We start from the raw sequence: 20,292 nt of genomic DNA, 5'->3' as shown, positions 1-20,292 counted from the left end.
GCCGCCATCATTAATTATTTTGCTGATTAAAGAATAGACATGCTTTTAATGTATCATATGAACATCATTTTTGTTTATGTGTTGGCTGCGGTTTGGACTGACAGCGGCTACTGGAGTTGGAATTGTGTTTTTCCATACTTTACCTGGTTTGTCGCAGAGGGATGGGCAGGGAGATGCATAAAAAGGGGTCGAAGGTGTTGCTCTGCTTAAGGCAATGAGGGCAAGTCAGAGATGACCTGGGGAGAAAGGAAGGACGAGAAAAGGTAAACACGTTTTATCCTCATGGTATAGAGTGTTCCCTCGCTGGGTTATTGCGGCTTCACTCGATCGCGAGCTTTCATTTATGGCCATAACTTCATCCATTGGACTTTTACCTTGCTGTTTTGCAGGTTTGCTTGCTTTTTGTCTTCCTTTTACGTCGAGTCGGTCAAAAAAAATATCAATTATTCCAGTGGAACTTTGTTTTACAAAAAACAATGACCATAAACATGAGACAGCTCATCACCTGCCAGTATTTAGATTTCATTTTTCATTTGAAATGTTAGATTTATTAAGTGTAACAAGTGTTAGAAGGATGGGAACCATATAGGCGGGGTTCGGGTGTAATGACTTAAAAGAGGGCCCCATTTTGGAAACGTAACAACCACGATAAACGAGGGTATATTTTCTATTTTCCTGATCTAGTGATCTGCACAAGGGTCACCGGGTGTGCTGGAGCCTATCCCAGCTGTCCTCGGGCAGTAGGCGGGGGACACCCTGAACATTCGTGCTCACAATCACACCTAAGGACAATTTAGAGCAGGGGTGTCAAACTCATTTCACATGGTGGGCCAAATACGGCCTCGGTAGATGTCAAGTGGGCCGGACCATTAAAATGATACCATACTTTGCTATAAATAACAAAAACAATATGTCTTTCCTTTGTTTTGGTATAAAGAAGCACAAGAACATGAGGAAAATGTTGAAATTTAATGAACATATCTTTTACAAAACATTTCAGGAAGTACCTTACATTTCCTTCGACAAATGTGCAATTTACTTTTATCATTCACAAATATGCGCCGGGGCTGGAATCGAACCCTGCACCTCTGCACTGTGAGGCCGATGCGCTAACCAGTTGACCACCTACGAGGGTATATTAAAAAAAAAAAAAAAAATAATAATAATAATAATAAATCCTATTTTGTCTAATGGTGGTTGTGGCATTAATTTTCTCAATTTGGGTGTCTATTGATGTCGTGTTTTCATTTTAATTTTTTCAATCATCAATCGGACAACTTATAGAGACACCTCATTTAAAACATGGCGTAAGTATCCATACTTTATCTCCGGCTTTCTGGAATGCTGTTTTGGTTGGACTCAGCCGTTAATTCTCCAACAATAGTGTTCGTGATCTGAGGTAATTAGTTGCTACGGTTTGTCTCCTGATGGGGAAAAAGGAATCGAACTGAAAATGATCCAAAATAGGATGCTACGTGTTTTTGGCTTTTGTCTTCAGACGTGGCGACGCGGCATGTGGCTCATTAGCCAAGGCTTTTTTTCCCCACATGCTCTGCTCCAAGAAACAGTCAACAATTGTATGTTTGAAATTGCAAGGCAGATCAGCATTTAGTATAAGTGGGACAGCAGCTGCTGTGTTCAAAACACCTTCAGACTACATCTGCCCAGTACCACTGCTTCTCTTTCTTGCAAGGAAAAAACTAGAAAGACAATGCTCAGTGTTTATTACAGTGATAATACACTAAAAATACTGCCACAACAGAGGCATTGATTTATCGTAGGTAAAGTAATTGGAACAGGCCATCTATTATAGGGATGACCGCTTTTTGAGGAAATCCTATATTGCAGAATTTGTATTTTCCGTGACATCATTTTGCCATTACTGGACTGTATTGCACTTTTTTTTCCAGTGCATACGAGTCCACTGTCGCAAGGCTCGTAGGTTTTAAATCTTGCATAGAAGTGTCCATTAGAGAGTCGAAATTGCCTTCTTACACAGTGTTGGCCCGATGGACCAAGCGATATAAAGTATCAGCACAGACACAAAATCCTCTTAAGTAAGGCGTCAGCGCAAAAGATACAAGTTCGTAATTTGCATGCACACCACAAGCGTGGATGAGAAGCCTTGAATTAGGCCATCTGGATATGCAGTTAAGGGACAAAAAAAAAGGGGGGGGTGCTGCTGTTCTGATCTTGAGCACGAAACAAAAACAAGGCCAGACGATCATCTCTGGATGATGAGGGCGGCAGAAGCATCTGAGATCGATAGGAAAACAAAAGCGAGTGAGCCAAGAGACAGCGGGAGCGACAACAAAGGAGGCCTCAGCATGGGGGTAGTGGGGGCTCGATGCATTAAATATGAACACAAGGTTGGGCATGGGACAGCCGAGTTGACAAAAGAGAGAGCAAAGAGAAAAGCACAAAAACTGACAGCATCAGTCAAGCTCTTTACACCCGTCCGTGTAAAGCAAGCACGCACGCACACACACCCACACGGCATCATCAACATCATCTAAGTTTCATTAGAAAGATCCACAGCAATCAGTGATGGTAAACTTACTGAATAAATCACTGCGAGTTCATTACAAATGGAAATTATTGATTATAACTAAAATGTAATCTCCAAAATCAAGGTGCCAAGATGAAAAAGCTGACTTGGAGTCTCTAGAGGAGTCACCATAAGGCAATCAGCCAATGAATGAAGCAGTCACATTATATTTTGTTAATGACTGTAGCGGATCCATGTGCCCCCCACCCCCCAATACAAATACCTTCAGATTCTGGCACATCTTCACACAGCTAAAAATGTCAAAAGCAGAGAAACTCGCCGTGTGGTTATTAACGGCTCATTCATACAGATTTAAATCAAAAAATTTAGCTGGTTGTTTAATTTCACACTTGCTAGATGGATAGGCACTCCAGAGAACTATTTGTATAAAAGCAATTAAAAAGTACATTTATGTTCCGGGGCTGCTCTGCTCCATCTGGCACTGGGTTTCTTGAATCTGTGCAGTATGCAATGAATTTAAGACAATTCAGACACTCTGGAGAGAAATGCGTCGCCATGTGTCAGAAAGCTTTATCTCATGGTCATGAGTCTTGAAATAGGAAACTGACCCAAAAACAAACAGCACGAAAAACGCCGCAGAATGGCTAAGAGCAAAACAGACGATTCTGAAGTGGCCTTCCATGAGCCCAGATGGACAGTAAATCCAAAAGTGCACTGAGAAACTGTCACAATTATATACTGTGACTAAAAATCACAAAGAAAAAAAAAATAGATCAGCATAATTCAATGTTGGAGAAGATTTTGTCATACTCTATGTATGAGCTCCTCTCATCCAACATGCATTATATAAGCCCATCCGTCACGTTATATAAACTTGTTTCGACCTAGACGATGTCTTGGAGACAACAGGCCATTAAAAATAGACACCACAAAGTCAGAGTGACAGACAGTGAGGAGGAGCGAGGCCTCGACAAAGATGCATTCAAACACAAGCCTTGGCGACACGGGCGAGCGCCGACTCCCACGTCGGCAGCCCAATGCACAAGACAGCGCGGGCTCTAATCGCAAACATTTATTCAGATCAGAGAACTCCGCTGTCTCCCTCTAAGGAGCGTCTATGGAAGATTTGAAAGGAACGGGGAAGGAAGATGAAAAGAAGAGAGACCAATTGCACAAGAAGGAAGAGACTTGAGATACTCGCGGGTCGACGGATACGACACAAACAAAACCCAGTATATGAAATTGCTTTGTTGTCACAAGCGGCCAACTGTGACTGACGATCACAGAAGCGAGCTATATTGACGACAAATGATTTGAGACAAAATTAAAATCAAGGGACCCTGGTGAGGATAAGCAGTAGAGAAAATTTGATGAATGGATGGATGTTAAGTTTTCAGCTGCTCGGCAACATGAAGATTCGTGAGGTTGTCTTGTCCACTGATCTTGTTTTAATTCATGGCTTTTTGTCACCATAGACAAGTGTCGATCCTTTCGTTTTATTTTGCTGCAATGAGACGATTCAACATTTTTGTGGATTAAGCCCAAAGACGCCCACGACACTGCTATAGTTTGAGTGAAAAGTAAATTGAAAGTGAACACATGTCAAGTAGGGGTGGGAAAAAAAAACATTTTTCCTCAGTGTTCCTCAATTTTGTTCGTCTTGGAGTTACACGATAAGCTTGTGAGCTTTGACGCATAGGCAGCTAATCAGTGAGACAACGTCCAACTGTTTGAGCACCAGCTCACCACCGCTGTGGACTTAACACGAGCTGTCAATCAAACAAGTAATTACAAACCACTGTGTGTGTGTGTGTGTGTGTGTGTGTGTGTGTGTGTGTGTGTGTGTTGCTCCTTTATCTGATGATTTCACGCTTACAAGGTATTGGACATAATCAGGAGGATTTCGTTCCCTGGCTCAGATGTGACTTTTTTTTTTCATTCTTTTGGCGTGCCACTCAGGGCAATGTGGCTTTGCCTCCAATAGAGGGCAGCAGAATCATCGCTTAACACCAAGTAGCCACAGAAAAGGAAGACAAGAACCTTTGTACACACAAAGGTTTTTTGGAGATGTTTGTACTCAAAATGATGAACATCATAATTGATCATGTTGTCCTTGAAAGTAATTAACCATTGCTATTTAAAATATTTAATCACATAAGTGAGTGTTAACACCATTTGTTGAAGTGGATGAAACCTTGGAAATGCAGCGAACCCTGTATAGAAACAAATTATTCTGTTTGCTGACTGTTTTTGAAAGATGCGCCCCTTATTTGTTGAAAAACTTGCCTGTGTGTCGCTTTTGTGACAGGATGAGCGAGTATAGCAGGCATGGAGTGGCTCGATTCGCGGCCTTATTTCACAGAATCGGCACTCACAATAGCCTACTATACTTGGACACATCCAGCAATTCATACTCATTTTCAGAATGCTTAATCATGAATTACGTTCTAATCATTTTCATACGACTACATTTCTCTTCCAGTCCCTTAGTTATGACTTCATACTGGCCAACTTTTTGTTGCTAATCAGCTCCATTTTAAGGTCAGTTTAAGAACCGCAAAGCATATCAAGCAAAATCTCCAGATGTTCACCTGTACTGGGCCTGGAAGTGTTCCTGGACAAAACTGTGGCGGCCTCTGGGCTGCTGCGTGCTGGTCAGGTCCTCCAGTGAGCTGGGCCCCTGGAGACATCAGGGAAAGCAGACGTTTAACAGTTTGAACCTCTAGATTTCGTACGAATGGGAATTGGACTGCCATTTGCGGGCCGCTGTTTGGAATCACGTTCACAGATGATGTCAGGCAAGCTCTCAACTTTATTCACGAGACTTCATTCTGACCGCATCAAGGAATTGAATTGACCACGATCATTGGGGTTATTCGTATATCACACACAAAAAACAAGAACTTGTATACTTATGATAGCCAAAGCAAAATATTATCTTTACGAATATTTGACAAAAAAAAAAAAAATATATATATATATATATATTTATTAGCTAGAACACGATATACAAAACACATAAACCGTATACAAACAGCTGAAAAATAAGAGACGTACAGAGACACATTCATGTTAAAAATCAAAACAGGCAAAAATACTGTGCGAAAAAAAAATTAGATGAAAAGTACAGATATCAGTAAAAAATAACGCAATATTAATATGCGTCTGACATCTTCATCATCACGGTTCACTTTACGTCTTCGCCTTTGTGTTGTCTTCCTCTTCTTCAATGGTTTGCGTCTTCTTTCTCCATTTGTTTGCTGTCAAAATGAAGTAGATCAACGACAATTCCTACACACTGAAACACCGAAGACCGTATTTTTTAGTTTTTAACATCCAAGCATGTGTTTTGGCCAAAGTGACCTGATCCAGAGTTGATTTTCCATGACTGTTCCAGGACATCTCCAGTGACGACCGAGCTGATATGACAGACGCGAATCACGCCCCAAACACGTTGTAGGCCAAAATTCCCAACCTGCTAGTGCACACACTGTCTAGTGTCACGCTATGTGTCACTTTTTATTTAGGTCACTACTTTTCTGAGTTATTTCAATCTTTTCGGTGCGGAAGCCAATTCGGAAAGTGTCTTCTCAACTGAGACAGTTTCGGGAGAGGAGTCATACTTGCGGGATGATAACCATCTTGAAAAACGAAAAGAATCTTCCCTGTTAAGCAGGTAGCCTAGCTTTGTAAATGGCCTTCGTTAGCTTTGCATTCGCTACAAGCTGAAGTTTGTATGTAAACAAACAACTGTGCTATTCTTATTGCCATTAATTAGTCGGTAACACACATAATGACAACAATCAAATTTCTTGTCTCATTTAGTCCTCTCTCGCTTGATTTTATGTCCGGCTCTCGTCCCTCGGTTTATCTCCTCAGGACGCAATCAATTGGTCCTACGTTGGGGCGAAGCCCCTCACAGGTGTAGAATCCCAAATGATAGAAGTCCAATTGCGCCGATATTTTTCACTAAATGAATAATATCACGGCAGGTGTGTAAATAGTTCAGTCTGACGCAAAAAAGAATTGTGGCAGAAAATACAATTAAACGATAACGTAAATGGAGCACAGTTGTAAACAGGCTGCTGATTCACAGGCGCACAAACAAGAACAAGTCCACATTTTCTCTGCCCAAAAATGCCATGGCCAAAACACTTGCAAGCAGTACAAAAGTGTTTTAGTGTGACTCACAGGCCACTGACTATTTGAAGTCTAGAAAGTAATGATTGAAGTGCTCTTCAATTGTCTACAGTACATTTCAAATATCGCCTGAAACACTGCTCATCCAGCTATTTTCACTTTGCTGTGATCCGTACATAAATCCACTGACATCAACAAAGCATCGAATGCATGGACTTGTCTGTCTCGACAAGAGTTTTGGGAAACGCTGGCGGAGAGATCGCTTCCCTCGGGAGATGTCGGCACTCTTCTCCCTAGCACAAGAACATATGTCGTTATCAAATCCCAGCTGATTCCCTGTGGCGGGCGCTCATGTGGGGACACTCGTCGGTGTGCCTATGCAGCTCGCTGGTGAGTGCGTGGGAGTTTGGCGAGCAGTCAGGATGCGTATTTGGAGATGTCTATATGTGGCACAACATAAATGAGAGGCACACTGGCCTGGAAATAGACCAAAACGAAGCCCTCCGGCAACAAATGTTATAGTCAAACAGACTTTTGAAGCAGTCTGTCTGTATTATGGTTGACAACAGGAATTCTGTACCACTAGTTGGAAAGAAGAATGCATAGATAGTTTTTGTTTGTTTTTTTTTTTTTTTTTAGCTGAACATTTTTCAAGTTCCTACATTCTCTGGCGTCTCCTATGGGAATTCCCATCGTCACATTGGTACTACCTCAAACGGTTTTCTTCTTTGCCTTTCTGCTTGTCCCGTAAGCGGTTCTCACTACATCTATCCACCTTCGCTTCGGCTTTGCTCGAGCGCTCTTGCCTGGCAGTTCGAGGCTTGATCATCCTTTTACAAATATACTCACCATCTCTCATGTCGATGTCATCTCTCTACCTTTGTCTCGAAAGCAGCTAATATCGGCGGACCCTCTGTGGAACTCATCTCTAATCCCATCTAACTTGATCACTCCCGAAATGAATGTCGACATCTTCATTTCCGACACCCCCACCTCTGCCTCCTGTCATCTCTTCAGTGCCACTGTCTCCAAATTGCACAATCTGGCTGGCCTCACCGCTGTCTTCTAAACATTCCCCTTCATGCAAGCAGAGACTCTTCTATCACATAATTCTATTCTTCCAGCTGTTCCGACCTGCTTGGTTTCTTCAATTTACCACACTGTTATGCGCTGTTGACCCGAAGTATTTATGTAAAGACCTCTCCCCTTGCCATTTCTTCTCCTCATAGCCTCACTCTTCCACCTCAGCTCATCAACAAGCTTTGCAGAAGCCTGATAACGATCCTGGTCATTTGAATCAGGCGTGTTGGAAGAGGGAGAAATTTAAACATGGTGGATAGGGGCTCTCAAGGGCCGGACTTGGGCATCCCTGCTCTACCTATTCCCTGCTCTCGCTGCAGATCACAATGTGATCTGCAAACATCACGGGATTCCAGTCTAAACTCATTTGTCAAACTATCCTTCACTTTTGCAAACAGGAAGGGGCTCAGAGTGGATCCCTGATGCAGTCCCACCGCCACTCTAAACTCCTTTATCACACCCACAGGACACTTCAGCACTGCCCTGCAGCTCTCATACATGTCCGGCACTACCACAAATGATATTGTATTGACATTTCTATTATGACATGACTTAATGCACTGGAATGAAACTATTTGGCTTTTGCAATGATAAAAGTCAAATCCTAGGGAATAATTTTAAGCAATATGAATTGCGATTGTTGGAATTGGGTATAAATCGTGATTTTAAACAAACCAAAATGTAATAATTGTTTTCTGTCGATTGTGACTCATTGATCAATCATGTCTTGAATCAACTGAAACAAAACCGGAATGTGCCACTTGTGCTATCGAGTTGCAGCTTGTTTACGAATAAAAAAGTCAACATGAAGTCACCAATGGGATGTTGAGGTTCATCTACAAAAGACCTTTGCAACTCCAAACCGCTGAACAGTTCTGTGCCATGTTGCCACTACCTTAAAGAAGAATACAGAGATTAACATATAAAATGCTAAGTGCATGATCAAGTTCGCAACTGCACATCTGGAGACATCTGATACTGATATTGGAGCAGGAATATTTTGTCCCACTCTTCATTTGCGCCTCAAGTCTACTTAAGTCACAGTGTTAAATCCAAATTGACCAAGGTCAACTTGACATTTTCACAAAGGCAAAGATAAATGTGACATGACAGCAAACTTCTTTATCATGTCGTTATATTGTGTGTGCGGCAAAGTTTGTACCAACACCGCAACACAATATAAGAATTATTCTGGCTGGACCAATATTATAGAACCCTAAAGTAGTTTAGCCAAGGTCGTCATGGCTATTCTCTTTACTACAAGCCAGTGAACTGTCTGAGTGTTGTCATAGTTGTTACGTTAAGATTTATTTCTTACATTGTGTGGTTTGTGGTTTTGAGCTGATACTATCAGATCACCGATTTGGGTGTCCTGCGGTGGATCAAGGGGGTTATGTCAATGCGAGCCCATTCACAACAGAAATGAGACAGTACTTGTTGTTCCGGCAGAGTTTGTCAAGAATTGGCCTTAGAAGACACTTTGTTTTAATTTCTTGCCTTTTCCAACTTTTTTTCAAGCAAACCATGCATGTCTTTAAGCTCTTTTCGCATTAACAGTGAAGGTCAATGAGAGGCGTTTGGAGGCAGAAAGGGAAAGAGAGAAGGAAATATGGGCGCGCACTGGCCGACAAGAAGAATGACAAGGAGCACATGGGGACACACGTTGTACTGGACAAAGAGATAAGAAGATCCTTTGGAGGTAAGTGGTGGGAAAAGGACAATGCTTCGGAAAATATATGGACCCAGCAGTACTTCTTTACTTTGCAGGTTGTTTAGTATGTTTAGTAATGCTTAATAATTTGTAAACAAGGAGAGGCAGAGAGAAACCGCTGCGAGATGAGACTGTTGCACAGACAGCGAGTCAAAAAGAAAAGGGGAGGTGGGCTTATGGGTGTTTGGCTTATTGGGCGTCATAGGTCGGTCTCCAGCCATTTAAACAAAACGCTGTCGGGGCAGTAAAGTGGCTGACTCACAACAATCCTTTCAATTGTGGAAGGCCGCTGTTAATTTGGTCTATTCATGAGGGTCTTACAGGAACAAGATGGCCTGTGAGATAATGATTAAAAGCACAGGCATTTGAAACCCCGCTCAACCCTCCGACCTGCTTTTTTTTCTACTGGTCTGTCGCACAATATCTCACGATATTTATGGACCGCACATGTTGAGACTAAAGGCAAATAGCCCCGCGGTGCATATCTCCTCTTCGGTGCCGTTCCTTGGTTAAAATCTGATGCCAGTTTCATTTCAGAGTGGAGTGCAGTGAGACTTGCCACTCTGGCTGTTGCCATGGAGATGTCTGTCTGGCCAAAAACAAAAGGCAAGAAGAGAAATGAAGCAGCCTCAGACAAGAGTCGCTCACAGGGCGCAGGCGTACCAGCGTAGGCCCAGTGTGGAAGGGCTCATTGGCAGCCAGCGACAGTGATTCAGGACCAAACAAACTGATGACAGTTGTGACGAGTCAATGGATTGATTAGCCTCTCGAGAGTATCCATCTAACTCAAGTGTGCGATTTGGGCTGACCTTTAATGTGCGAAAAGAATAGAGAGCACTTTTTAAAACCGTGGTAAACTATCTAATCGGTAATCGGCCCGTGCCGATTCGAAACTGTTGCGCATGAGGGAGGTGAAAAGCTTGGGGTGCCAGTTAGCAGTTAGCAGTTAGCACTAGGCTAGTGAGCTACAGCTCTTAAAGGGTTCCCAGAGAGGTTGGAGAGGCACTTGGCATACAAATCAATGACTCAATGTTTTACAGTCTTTTGAACTGTAGAGTAAGATATCTATTCGACTGCATGTCACTATCCTGTTCTGCCTGTCCACAAGCATCAGAAAATCACAATCATTGGAAGAAGACAAACCTGGAAATGCGGGTGTGGCAAGAGAGAATAAACAGTAAACAAAACACGAAAACCAGCCTGCATTTTGGAAGCAGTTAGTCAGCACACCAGCAGGACTAGTTCTGCTATGACTGACAGCAATGAGTGGGGGAAGACTTGAGAAAAATGCCACTTAGGATTTGTGGATTTTTCATCCCTTATTTGCTCTTTGCCTGTCACACTTGAAGTGAAGTAAAAGGAGATAACAACACGGCGAACAAAGCAAGCAGCAGCGATTTGCAGCCAGCAACTTAAATTTTTTTTTTTAATTTGATGTCGATTCCCCTATAATTCCAGTACACAGGAGTTAGACAAAAGTCTTTTGTAAATTGTGCCACCCCGCCAGATTTTTTTTTTAATTACAATTTCAAGAAGAGAAATATTTCAGATTACATCGGGGTTTTTTTTTCCCGTACCGCATACGCACAATGAGGTTATCATTGTGGAATTTTTTTAATTTTCTGATCTTCCAAAACGTGAGGTGATTATCCAGGTATATCGTCACTGATCTGTGAAAAACACACTGTTCCATTTTGTCATTTAAAAAATGCTTACATCAATGGGAGCGGATAAGCCATTAACAAACATTTTTTTTGTAATGACAAAAACAGACAAAAGTGTTTTTCCACAGGATTTTATGCACATGGGCGTGGAAATAAATGTCTGACTGAATTAATTATCAAATATCAACTCAAATAACCACCAAAAGAATCAGAATAGAACTGAATCACATCAGTAAGAACCAAAATCAAATTGGATTGTGGGGCTCTTGACAATACCCAGCCCTAATTTATTGTCTTCAATGAAACTAACATGAATTATTTTGGAACGTGGGAGGAAAACCCATACAAACACGCCGAGAACATGCAAACTCCACAGGAAGGCCAAAGCCTTCAGATTGAAACCCACGACCTTTAACCTGTGAGGTGGCTACGATAACCAGTCATTCACCCTACCGTCCACAGAAAAATATGTCGTGTAAAAATAACTCACATTCCACAAAGATGATTCATCGACTACCACGAAGATGATACGGAATAAATGGAAATGTCTTCAGTGAGAGTATTACATCAGATCCTTCACCCGGAATGCGTGTTTGCCTTCCTTCCGGGATGAAGGTAGACCCAAAAGTAACGTAGCAGCGAGCATAAAAATGGTGGAATGTATTTTTGGATATACTCACTGGAATACCACCTCTGCAGCTGAGTAGTACCTAAAAATACTTCATTTCTAACTATTTTGTCTTGTCTATTATCTGTTACGCTTTTATAATTCATTGTGAGCCCTAAAATGTCTTAAAAAAGGGAAAGGGGAGTGGGAGTGTGTGCGTGTGCATGTGTGTGTGTGTGTGTGTGTGTGTGTGTGTGTGTGTGTGTGTGTGTGTGAGAAGAACCACAGTACCAATTCATTTCCTTTCAATCACATCTGTCTCGTCGCTCTCTGTTGAGGACACACAAGCTCATCTTTCCAATGTCTATTTAAAGAAATACCAATTTCCTGAATTAAACATTTCCTTCCAGAATTTTGGATCATCCATTAAAAGCCTTTTTGGGTAAAAGCTATTTGGCAGTGGCGTGTCAATGATGCCCACTCTTAACAGTGGCCACTCTAACGGGGTCACATGCATACATGCATGTGTAGAGAATAACCCAGGAAAAGAGCAGGACAGTGCAACCACACACGCACGCACGATAAGATTTATACAAGGAAGCTGGTTCAGAAAAAAAATAAAAATAGGACACCATTTTCCTGAAAGGGCACAAAAAAAAAAAAACTACCATTGTACTCTTTAGACTTCACTTGGAAGATACAAGGAGGTCCATTATGCGCTAGTATGAGGACTAGAAATCTTGAGACATGCCTTCTCGACCCTTTCGTGGCCCCTGAATCTGAAAGTCATGTTGAAGAATTTTGTACTTTCGACTTTGGAGGAACATTTGTCGAAAAGACGTTTGGATACATTTTGTGTAGAATAAATTGTGGGATGGACTCACACAATTTTCAAAAAGACACACAGCCAACATCTTGTGGAAAGTCTTGTGGATGCTGCAAGGCAGTTAACAGCCCTCGGAAACTCAACGTTTACAGCGAAACAAAATTTATGTCACACCTGACTGACTTTGTTGATGAAAGCTCAAAGTGCTCTCATATTGCGAGTGGTAACTTTCCAGTTTTGTGGTATGTAGCAAAATCTCCTATTTTCATTGGGCGAGGTGTCTTCAATGTGTTTTAGGGGGTTTCCTATGACAGAGGGTTGTGGATGTAGTCTGAATGCTGGAGAGTTAATTAAAAAAAAACAAAACAAAAAAAAACAAGTGACTGGTTAGCCGTGGCGGTGCCAGTTGGAAGGAGGTTTAGGAGAGTTGAACCCTGTATAATTTAGCCCCTGATACGACTGAAGCACTTGAATGAGTGGGAGAAAGGCCCTGCCTTCAGAGGGGAGAGGTACAGTGACCTAGCATGAAGCAAGTGGGAATCTACTAAGCTAAGGGTTGCACGGACTGGCTCTTTGAGGTCATGTGAGTTAACAGGTTTTTCAACCCAAGAGATTTAGGTTCAAATGCAGATTAAGGTCACTCCTCCTCATGACAGCTCTCAATAATCTGCGTTGATTGATAAAGCCAAATCCAATGATTGTGCTTAAATTCAATGACACCGGGTTCAAAACAACCAAAATGTCCAAAGCTTTCCGATGTTCGCGCAGGAACTTTCTGAGGCGTTTAAAGGCCTCGTTCACCAATTTAACAAGAGGCTTTTCAACAATTCAGTTTTAACAAATGAATTATTACTCACTTTTGATTGACACAAAGATGTAATATCTTCATATGTTATTGTACCGGCAGCATGTTGCCAATTAAATGCTCTCTTTAATGAATCATTTAATCGTTTCCCGGGGAAAGAAATTTGTCTAACTTAATTAACTTTGAAAAACGACTTCAGCGGTTCAACAACAAATCCTGCCAGAGAGATTATCTTGTTAATTGAACAGAAAACTGAGGAGAGAGCAATTAAATAATGCAGCCCATTGGCCATTACACCAGTCAGTGATGCTAAATGAAGCTTATTTTGTGCCTTAAAGGGGAAGTCCGCCAAAACAGTTTCTTCACAATATGTTCTATGCACCTCCACTCGTCTCAACACAGCCTTCTGATTAATATTGCGTTCGTGGTACATGAGTTAAGCAGCAATACCCACCCGTTTTAGCCACCTCAGGGGCCGGCCATTTTGTTACTTTCTGTCTAATGAAAATGACATCACAGTGGCTCAGGGCTTGGATAACAACCAATCAAGGCTCACCTGTTTTCTGTAGCTGAGCCAAAGGCGAGCTGTGATTGATTGTTACCCATTTTCAGTCGACAGCAAGTGGCAAAATGGCCGCCGTGTGGTGGGGTGGTGGGGGATGGGGGGGCGCTGGTGATATACCGGAACTGAGGTTGAAGTGGTCAACAGCAAATTTTAATTAGAAATGGCTGTCTGTCTGACGGTGATTTAAGAAATGGCTTTAATTTTTGCTCATATCACATACGTCAGCACTTCCTTCTTTCAACTTCCACATAATGAATTTCAGCTTTACAGTTCTTGTGGTAAAATAATGAGTTTACTGTGACACACTGTCGGAACAATCCCGGTAAAGGTAATTAGAAGCACCACATGGCACCACTGCCGTTCATTTAGCCAAATAGACACCACACACACCGCACGTGGTGAGGCCAACACATTTGAGGAAATGCTTTCATTTTTGGTTGCTGATAATTGCATCAAACAGCATCATATGAGGTTTGGATTCCTTCTGGATACAAGGGTCAATGCTTCAGCAGCAGCAACCTACTGAACAACAAATGCATCTCTCGTGTTCATTCCTTGAATCAAACCACATATAACACTCATGCAAACCCCACATTTGCTTCCATCTCGAACAGCCGCAAGCATCAAAGTTGCAGGCAGCGATGGTCAGAGGAGAAGCACTCAGTCATTCATCCCTCGCTGGCTGATAAGTCGAGACATTCTGCCAGGAAAGAGGTTTAAAAAAAAAAAAAAAAGATACTTGAATAGGCTAAGTGAATCTTGGATGAAGCCAGAAGGCACAAATGTATGCTGAGAATGATTTCACAAAGCTCACATTTGAAAGTCGCTTTCAGACTTGTCCTGGTTTAATCCCTTAAGAGGCGAAGAGGGCACTGGGGAGGGGAATTACGTGACCTGTCCATTTCCAGCCAGACACCGTTTCACCATGATAAAACGTGTCCACGATAACCTTCGAAACGTTGGCTTTATCACTCTTCCGTGTCATTCATGTTATAAATATGAACGCCACTTTTAAATATTCTTTCATTATAACGGCAAGGGACTCTTTCAGAGGTGGGGGGGGGGGGCTTGTCTCTTTCAAGTCTTTGCACTCTCCATCTCTATCTGCAGGAATTTGTGGCATCTCAGAAATGCCACACGCTGTTAAAATCAAGTCACTGGCCAAGTGAGACAGGCTTATGCTCCTTTGACTTAACCTGTCGAAGAAATTCGTGGGTGGGCATTACCTCGCTTGATCAGTGGAGCAAACTTTAAAGCAACAGAATGCAACAGAATAATCCATCCATCCATTTTCTGATCCACTTTATCCTCACAAGGGTCGCGGGGCATGGGCCTATCCCAGCTGTCTTCGGGCAGTAGGCGGGGGACATCCTGAACCGGTTGCCAGCCAATCGCAGGGCACACAGAGACGAACAACCATCCACGCTCACACTCACACCTAGGGACAATTTGGAGTGTTCAATCAGCCTGCCATGCATGTTTTTGGAATGTGGGAGGAAACTGGAGTACCCGGAGAAAACCCACACAGGCACAAGGAGAACATACAAACTCCACACAGGGAGGCCGGAGTTGGAATGCAACAGAATCATCAGCAGGCAAAATCGTGTTCATGGTACACTGGCTTGTAATAAAGACACCTTAGGACTGTGGCACAACCCCACTAAGCCTAAATCACATCTTTTAGAGGTCAACAATATTGAAAGTTCTGCACAGATTCTGCCACGCGCTGCAATTAATGGGCAACGTCATATTAGAAACACAATTTTGTTCACATTAAGCAAACATATTTGCTCTGTGTCCTTAGCTTGAAGTAGGTGACACATTGCATATTCAACCAACGCTTCCTCCTGCCGCTAATCAACGACTGAAACGCAATCGGCCAAACACCATCCTTTCTTGAAACTGTATAACCGTAGCCAGTCTTCAGTCAGCAAACCGATGCATTTACAGCTTGTAAACATCCAGCAGCTACCAGCAAGCAACACTGCTGCTTGTCAGCTGACTTGTTTCATTCATCGCCATTTGCCCTCCCCAGGAGAAAACCCAGGCCAAACTCTCATGGAGAACTATCAAACTCACTATTTCTGTCCATGTCGATAAGAGGCCACGCTGGCTGCTTCTACCGCGTTTTTCACTGACCCCGATTTCAAAGGATCCGCAGTTGGCTGCGGGGGCCAGCGTATCCCCCCCCACACCCACCAGACACACACACACTCAAACCCGTCACAGTTAACCCCCCCTGCGGCATAAAAGGGCCATAGCACTGTCGACATTTAAAACGGAATAATGCATACATAATGCCTGGACACTGGTGTGGTGTTGCACTGGCAATCCACTGAGCTGTCGGCGGGATGAAATGGAGCAGTGCTTAAATGCACTGACTTGAAATAGAACTCACGGTGGATCTGAGGCTGAATGCAACTCTTCTCTGTGCTCACTTTGCGGGCGCTCTGTGGAGATCTATGGCGCTGTCAAACAAAAGCAAACGTTTCCTGCTCTGCTCTCAAAAAAAAAAAAAAAAAAAAAAAAATTTGTGAGAATATTTCTGCCATGATTTCTTCCACCTGTTTAAAAGATATGGTTCAAGGCTTTCAAGGTAGAAGAAGGCTGCACTTGTGCCAAATGTAATTCTTAAACTGGAATGACACGCAGTCCATAGCAGACCTCAAGGCCAAACAATCCTGGACATGTCGCACTCGTTTGATTAAAACATCCTGACAAAACTGCTATCCTACTCCAGTCCAATAGGTGGTGGTATTGCACATTACAAAATGTGTGATAATCTATAACTTTTTTTCATGGCCCTGTTAAATGCAGCAAATAATAATAAAAAGGACCTTCTTGGGCCAATGCACCACCCCGTAAAAAATGAAAATGAAATTGGTTATGTATTTTTTGCATTACCCTGCCAATCGGCCACTTAATGCTTGGGCGCTCAAAGTCTGACCTGGGGGCCACTTGCAGAACATTTTCATTGGCACATGGAATATTCTGAAAATAAAATTAAGCACTGATAGGAGGATGTCCTCCCCCTGCTTGTGGATTTTTTTTTTCCTGGGGATGCCGCCTGTTGATTGTGCAAACTCTGGCTGCTTGCTACTTCAAGTCAAGTCAGCTTTATTGTCAAAAATGCTCTATGTACAACATTCAGCACAGATGAAATTTTCTTTCCTCTCAACCACAAACTGTTCATAATTCCCTCCACTTGTCAAAACCCCCAGTTCCAACTGGGGAAAAATACTGAAAACACCTCTGACTTAACAGCAATCAAAACGTACCTCCTCCCCTCGAGCAATCAGGGATTTAAAAAGAAAAACATGATTACAGTACAATCAAAGAACAATACGACGTCTGCTTTTTTTCTCAGCGGGTGCATGAGCTGTGCACGCCGGCGTGTGTCCGCTTCGTTATGCAAATGTCAAACAATCAATGGCACCGCTCTTGAATGATGCAATGGTGACTGACGTGGGAGGGGTATGAGGAGCACAACAATTTTTTCCATCTTGCATGTTCATTATTATCCATTTGACAACCTTGTACTGATGTAGCGTCTCCACCAGAAAGCCACAACAACATCGCAAGTACAACCATGTTACAAATAGACGATTATTTTACCGTGCCCTTCAGCCCCTTTATCCATTCATTGTTTTTCAAACGCTCATTATGTTCAGCATCATGAGGAAGCACCAATCTATCCCGGCAAGAGGAGGGCTACATTCCGCATTGGTGGGCAGTCAATCACAGCGCACAAAGAGACGGTCATTTACACGGACGGTCACCAAGTGGGAATTGATCAGAAGCTGGCTGCACAAAAGTCAATTTTATGTACAGACGCAGAGGGTATTTTGTTGAGCTGACTGAAAACAGACACGTTTTTTTTTGTTTTTTTTTGGTCTTGATTGTCACAAATGACGGGTTAACTTTGTTTCAAACGAACTTTTTTTAACGCCTCATCCAGTTTACAAACTATCTCCCAGACAAGGCTTTTTACACAAGCTGCCCTATAGAATTAAACTGCACTTGGAAAAAACACCGCTGTGAATGGTATTGTCAAGAAACTCCAATACTTGATTTTTTTTTCTTTCCAGAAATCACTTGATATTCATTGAGCCAAGCGTTTCCAATTTCGAGACTGACACAAACTACAAAGTGTGCACCAAGCTGTGACTGCGTTGCTGTCTGACTTGAGCTTGCTGAAGAATGCTACAAATGCGGTGCCAGGCAAACAAGGGGAGGGAAACCGAGCAGGTTTAGCAAGATCTTGTTGGAAGGCACATCAACCTTACTGAGCTGTCTTTGTGTTTGTGACATAATATTGCTGGGGCCAAGCCGTGAAACTGGTAGCACTTGCTCCTGTTACTAGGTGCAATACGTGAAATGTGTGTCTGGCCCAGTGCAATCCAGCACTGAACGAACAAAGCCACACATCAGTCACGGGGCTTAACGTGTAAAATAGCGGCTCAGTAATATATCCTCCTCTCTGTCATCACGTTTGATAGTATATCTTTGATGGGTGATGATAGCGCGAGTGAATTAAAATGTCGACAGTGAGCCGTGACAATATTAGAAAATTAGAGATAGAGATCAACACCAAAGTCGCAGCCCTTCTGAGTCACTTCAAATAAATCATTCGATCTGTCCCCATCCATCTTTCGCTAAACGGCTCATCACGTTCAGGCTGGGGGGGGGGTTGGAACCGATCCCAGCACACTTTAGCACAAAGGTCGCGTACTGCCTGCCCAGACTGGTCACCCATCGATGCGATGTAGATAAACACGTCGGTACCCACACTTGCACGCCAGCATAATTTAATGGCTTTTGATCAACTAGGGAAAATAAAAAACAATCATTCCTTCACGCCCCCAGAAGAATACAGAAAGAATGGAATTTATTCCATGTTTTCCAATCTAAGTGAAACTGTTTGCATTTTACAGCAGAATGCGACAAGTGTTTTCACTGATTCAATGACTTATCTACTTTTTTCTTACTTTATACTCTTTCCTTCATCAGGCAACTCAACCAAATTCTAAATTTTAACCTCCAGAACTACAATCAATCCTCCACGTTTCATTGTTTTAATAATATTTAGAGTAAGTAGTATTCTCGAATGATTTCAACCCATTTTACCTCTCAGAGCTCCTTCACCCATGTGGCATTTCGTAAACGTTTCTAGAAAATGTATGAATGGATGGTTCCTTAAAAAGACACAGATAGGTGGCATTATCATCGTCATCATGATGCAATGTGTTCAATAGATGATTGAGAATGAGGTGCAGGACTGGAGGAGAGAATAAGGATGACATCTATTAGCCTCCCTGCCTGACTACCTAGAGGCGATGAGCTAAGTCATCGGGGATCTGTTTCCTTGCCTCCTGTTTGCTCCATTGCAGTGATGAAATTTCAATCATTGTCTCATGTGTAAGAGAAATTGTTTCAACATTCTTTTTTCTTCTTGGGGAGGGCGGGGGGAAATATATCACAAAATTAGGCAAAAAGACCAAAATGATAAATCGCTTGTGTGATGAAAAACAATGCTACCTAGTGTACCACCTTATCAGTAAACCATAGCGATAGTAGTATCTGCTCACATTCAGCTTCAAGAACTCATTGGACAGCGCTTCACAGTGCAGATGGATGGTGACCCGACGCAGACTGCAAAGGCAACAAAGTGTAATTTTATGCAACGGTTAAGTCGGTCACTTAACCTAAATCTGACTGAAAATTGATTTAACTTACCCAAGACGAAAATGAAGGGAACACGCCCTAAGAACAAGCAGGAACTGGATCTAGTGGAGGTTGCCCTCAAATTTTAAAGGTTGTTTCCCGGCTCATGATATTTAAAAACACAAACAGGTAATTTATTCAAATGCCCCGGTCTTAGTGTAACTGTTCAGCACATAAAGGATACGGGCACACAGCTAATGTTTACACACAGCACTGAGCGAACATGAGGGTCCAAAGCTGAAGTCCCGACATTGTCAGATTATCAGCCAAATACGGACAATGACACCATTGTGTGATACAAGGAAATCTGTTTATAAAGCGGATCAACATTGAGAAGAAAAAATAAAAAATAAAAATCAGAGATGATCCTGACTATGAAAAGCCAGTCTCTGCCTGGTAGATTCAGAAGAGGAAAGCCGGCTTTATTATAGCACTGGCAGCCTAATGAGAGCCACGGCCTTAAGATGTTTATTTGGCAGAAAGAATGCTATCAGGGAGAAGGGATGCCATGAATATGAAAAAGAAGACCCTCTATTGAAGAAATGCCATGCTTGTCAACTGTTTCATGGTGCCCCAAGTCTCATTTTATAACAACCCCACACACACACACACACACACACACACACACACACACACACACACACACACACACACACACACA

At 42.4% G+C, this 20,292-nt stretch overlaps 1 protein-coding gene across 1 annotated transcript in view; it reads right to left on the bottom strand.

The window, feature by feature from the left end:
* The window catches only part of usp43a (ubiquitin specific peptidase 43a), a 59,185-nt gene that overhangs the window by 23,817 nt on the left and 15,076 nt on the right, over positions 1-20,292 (bottom strand). The window contains exons 3-4 of the mRNA XM_019862060.1: positions 5,101-5,189; positions 144-236 (exon numbers count right to left, since the gene is read on the bottom strand). Coding sequence (XP_019717619.1) covers positions 144-236; positions 5,101-5,189 — 182 coding nt within the window. The remainder of the gene's footprint in view (positions 1-143; positions 237-5,100; positions 5,190-20,292) is intronic.

The sequence above is a fragment of the Hippocampus comes genome, unplaced genomic scaffold (genome assembly GCF_001891065.2).
Source record: "Hippocampus comes isolate QL1 unplaced genomic scaffold, H_comes_QL1_v1.1 scaffold7, whole genome shotgun sequence".
Taxonomy (NCBI): domain Eukaryota; kingdom Metazoa; phylum Chordata; class Actinopteri; order Syngnathiformes; family Syngnathidae; genus Hippocampus; species Hippocampus comes.
Note: the sequence above shows the minus strand (reverse complement) of the source record. Positions and strands in the feature narration are given on the sequence as shown.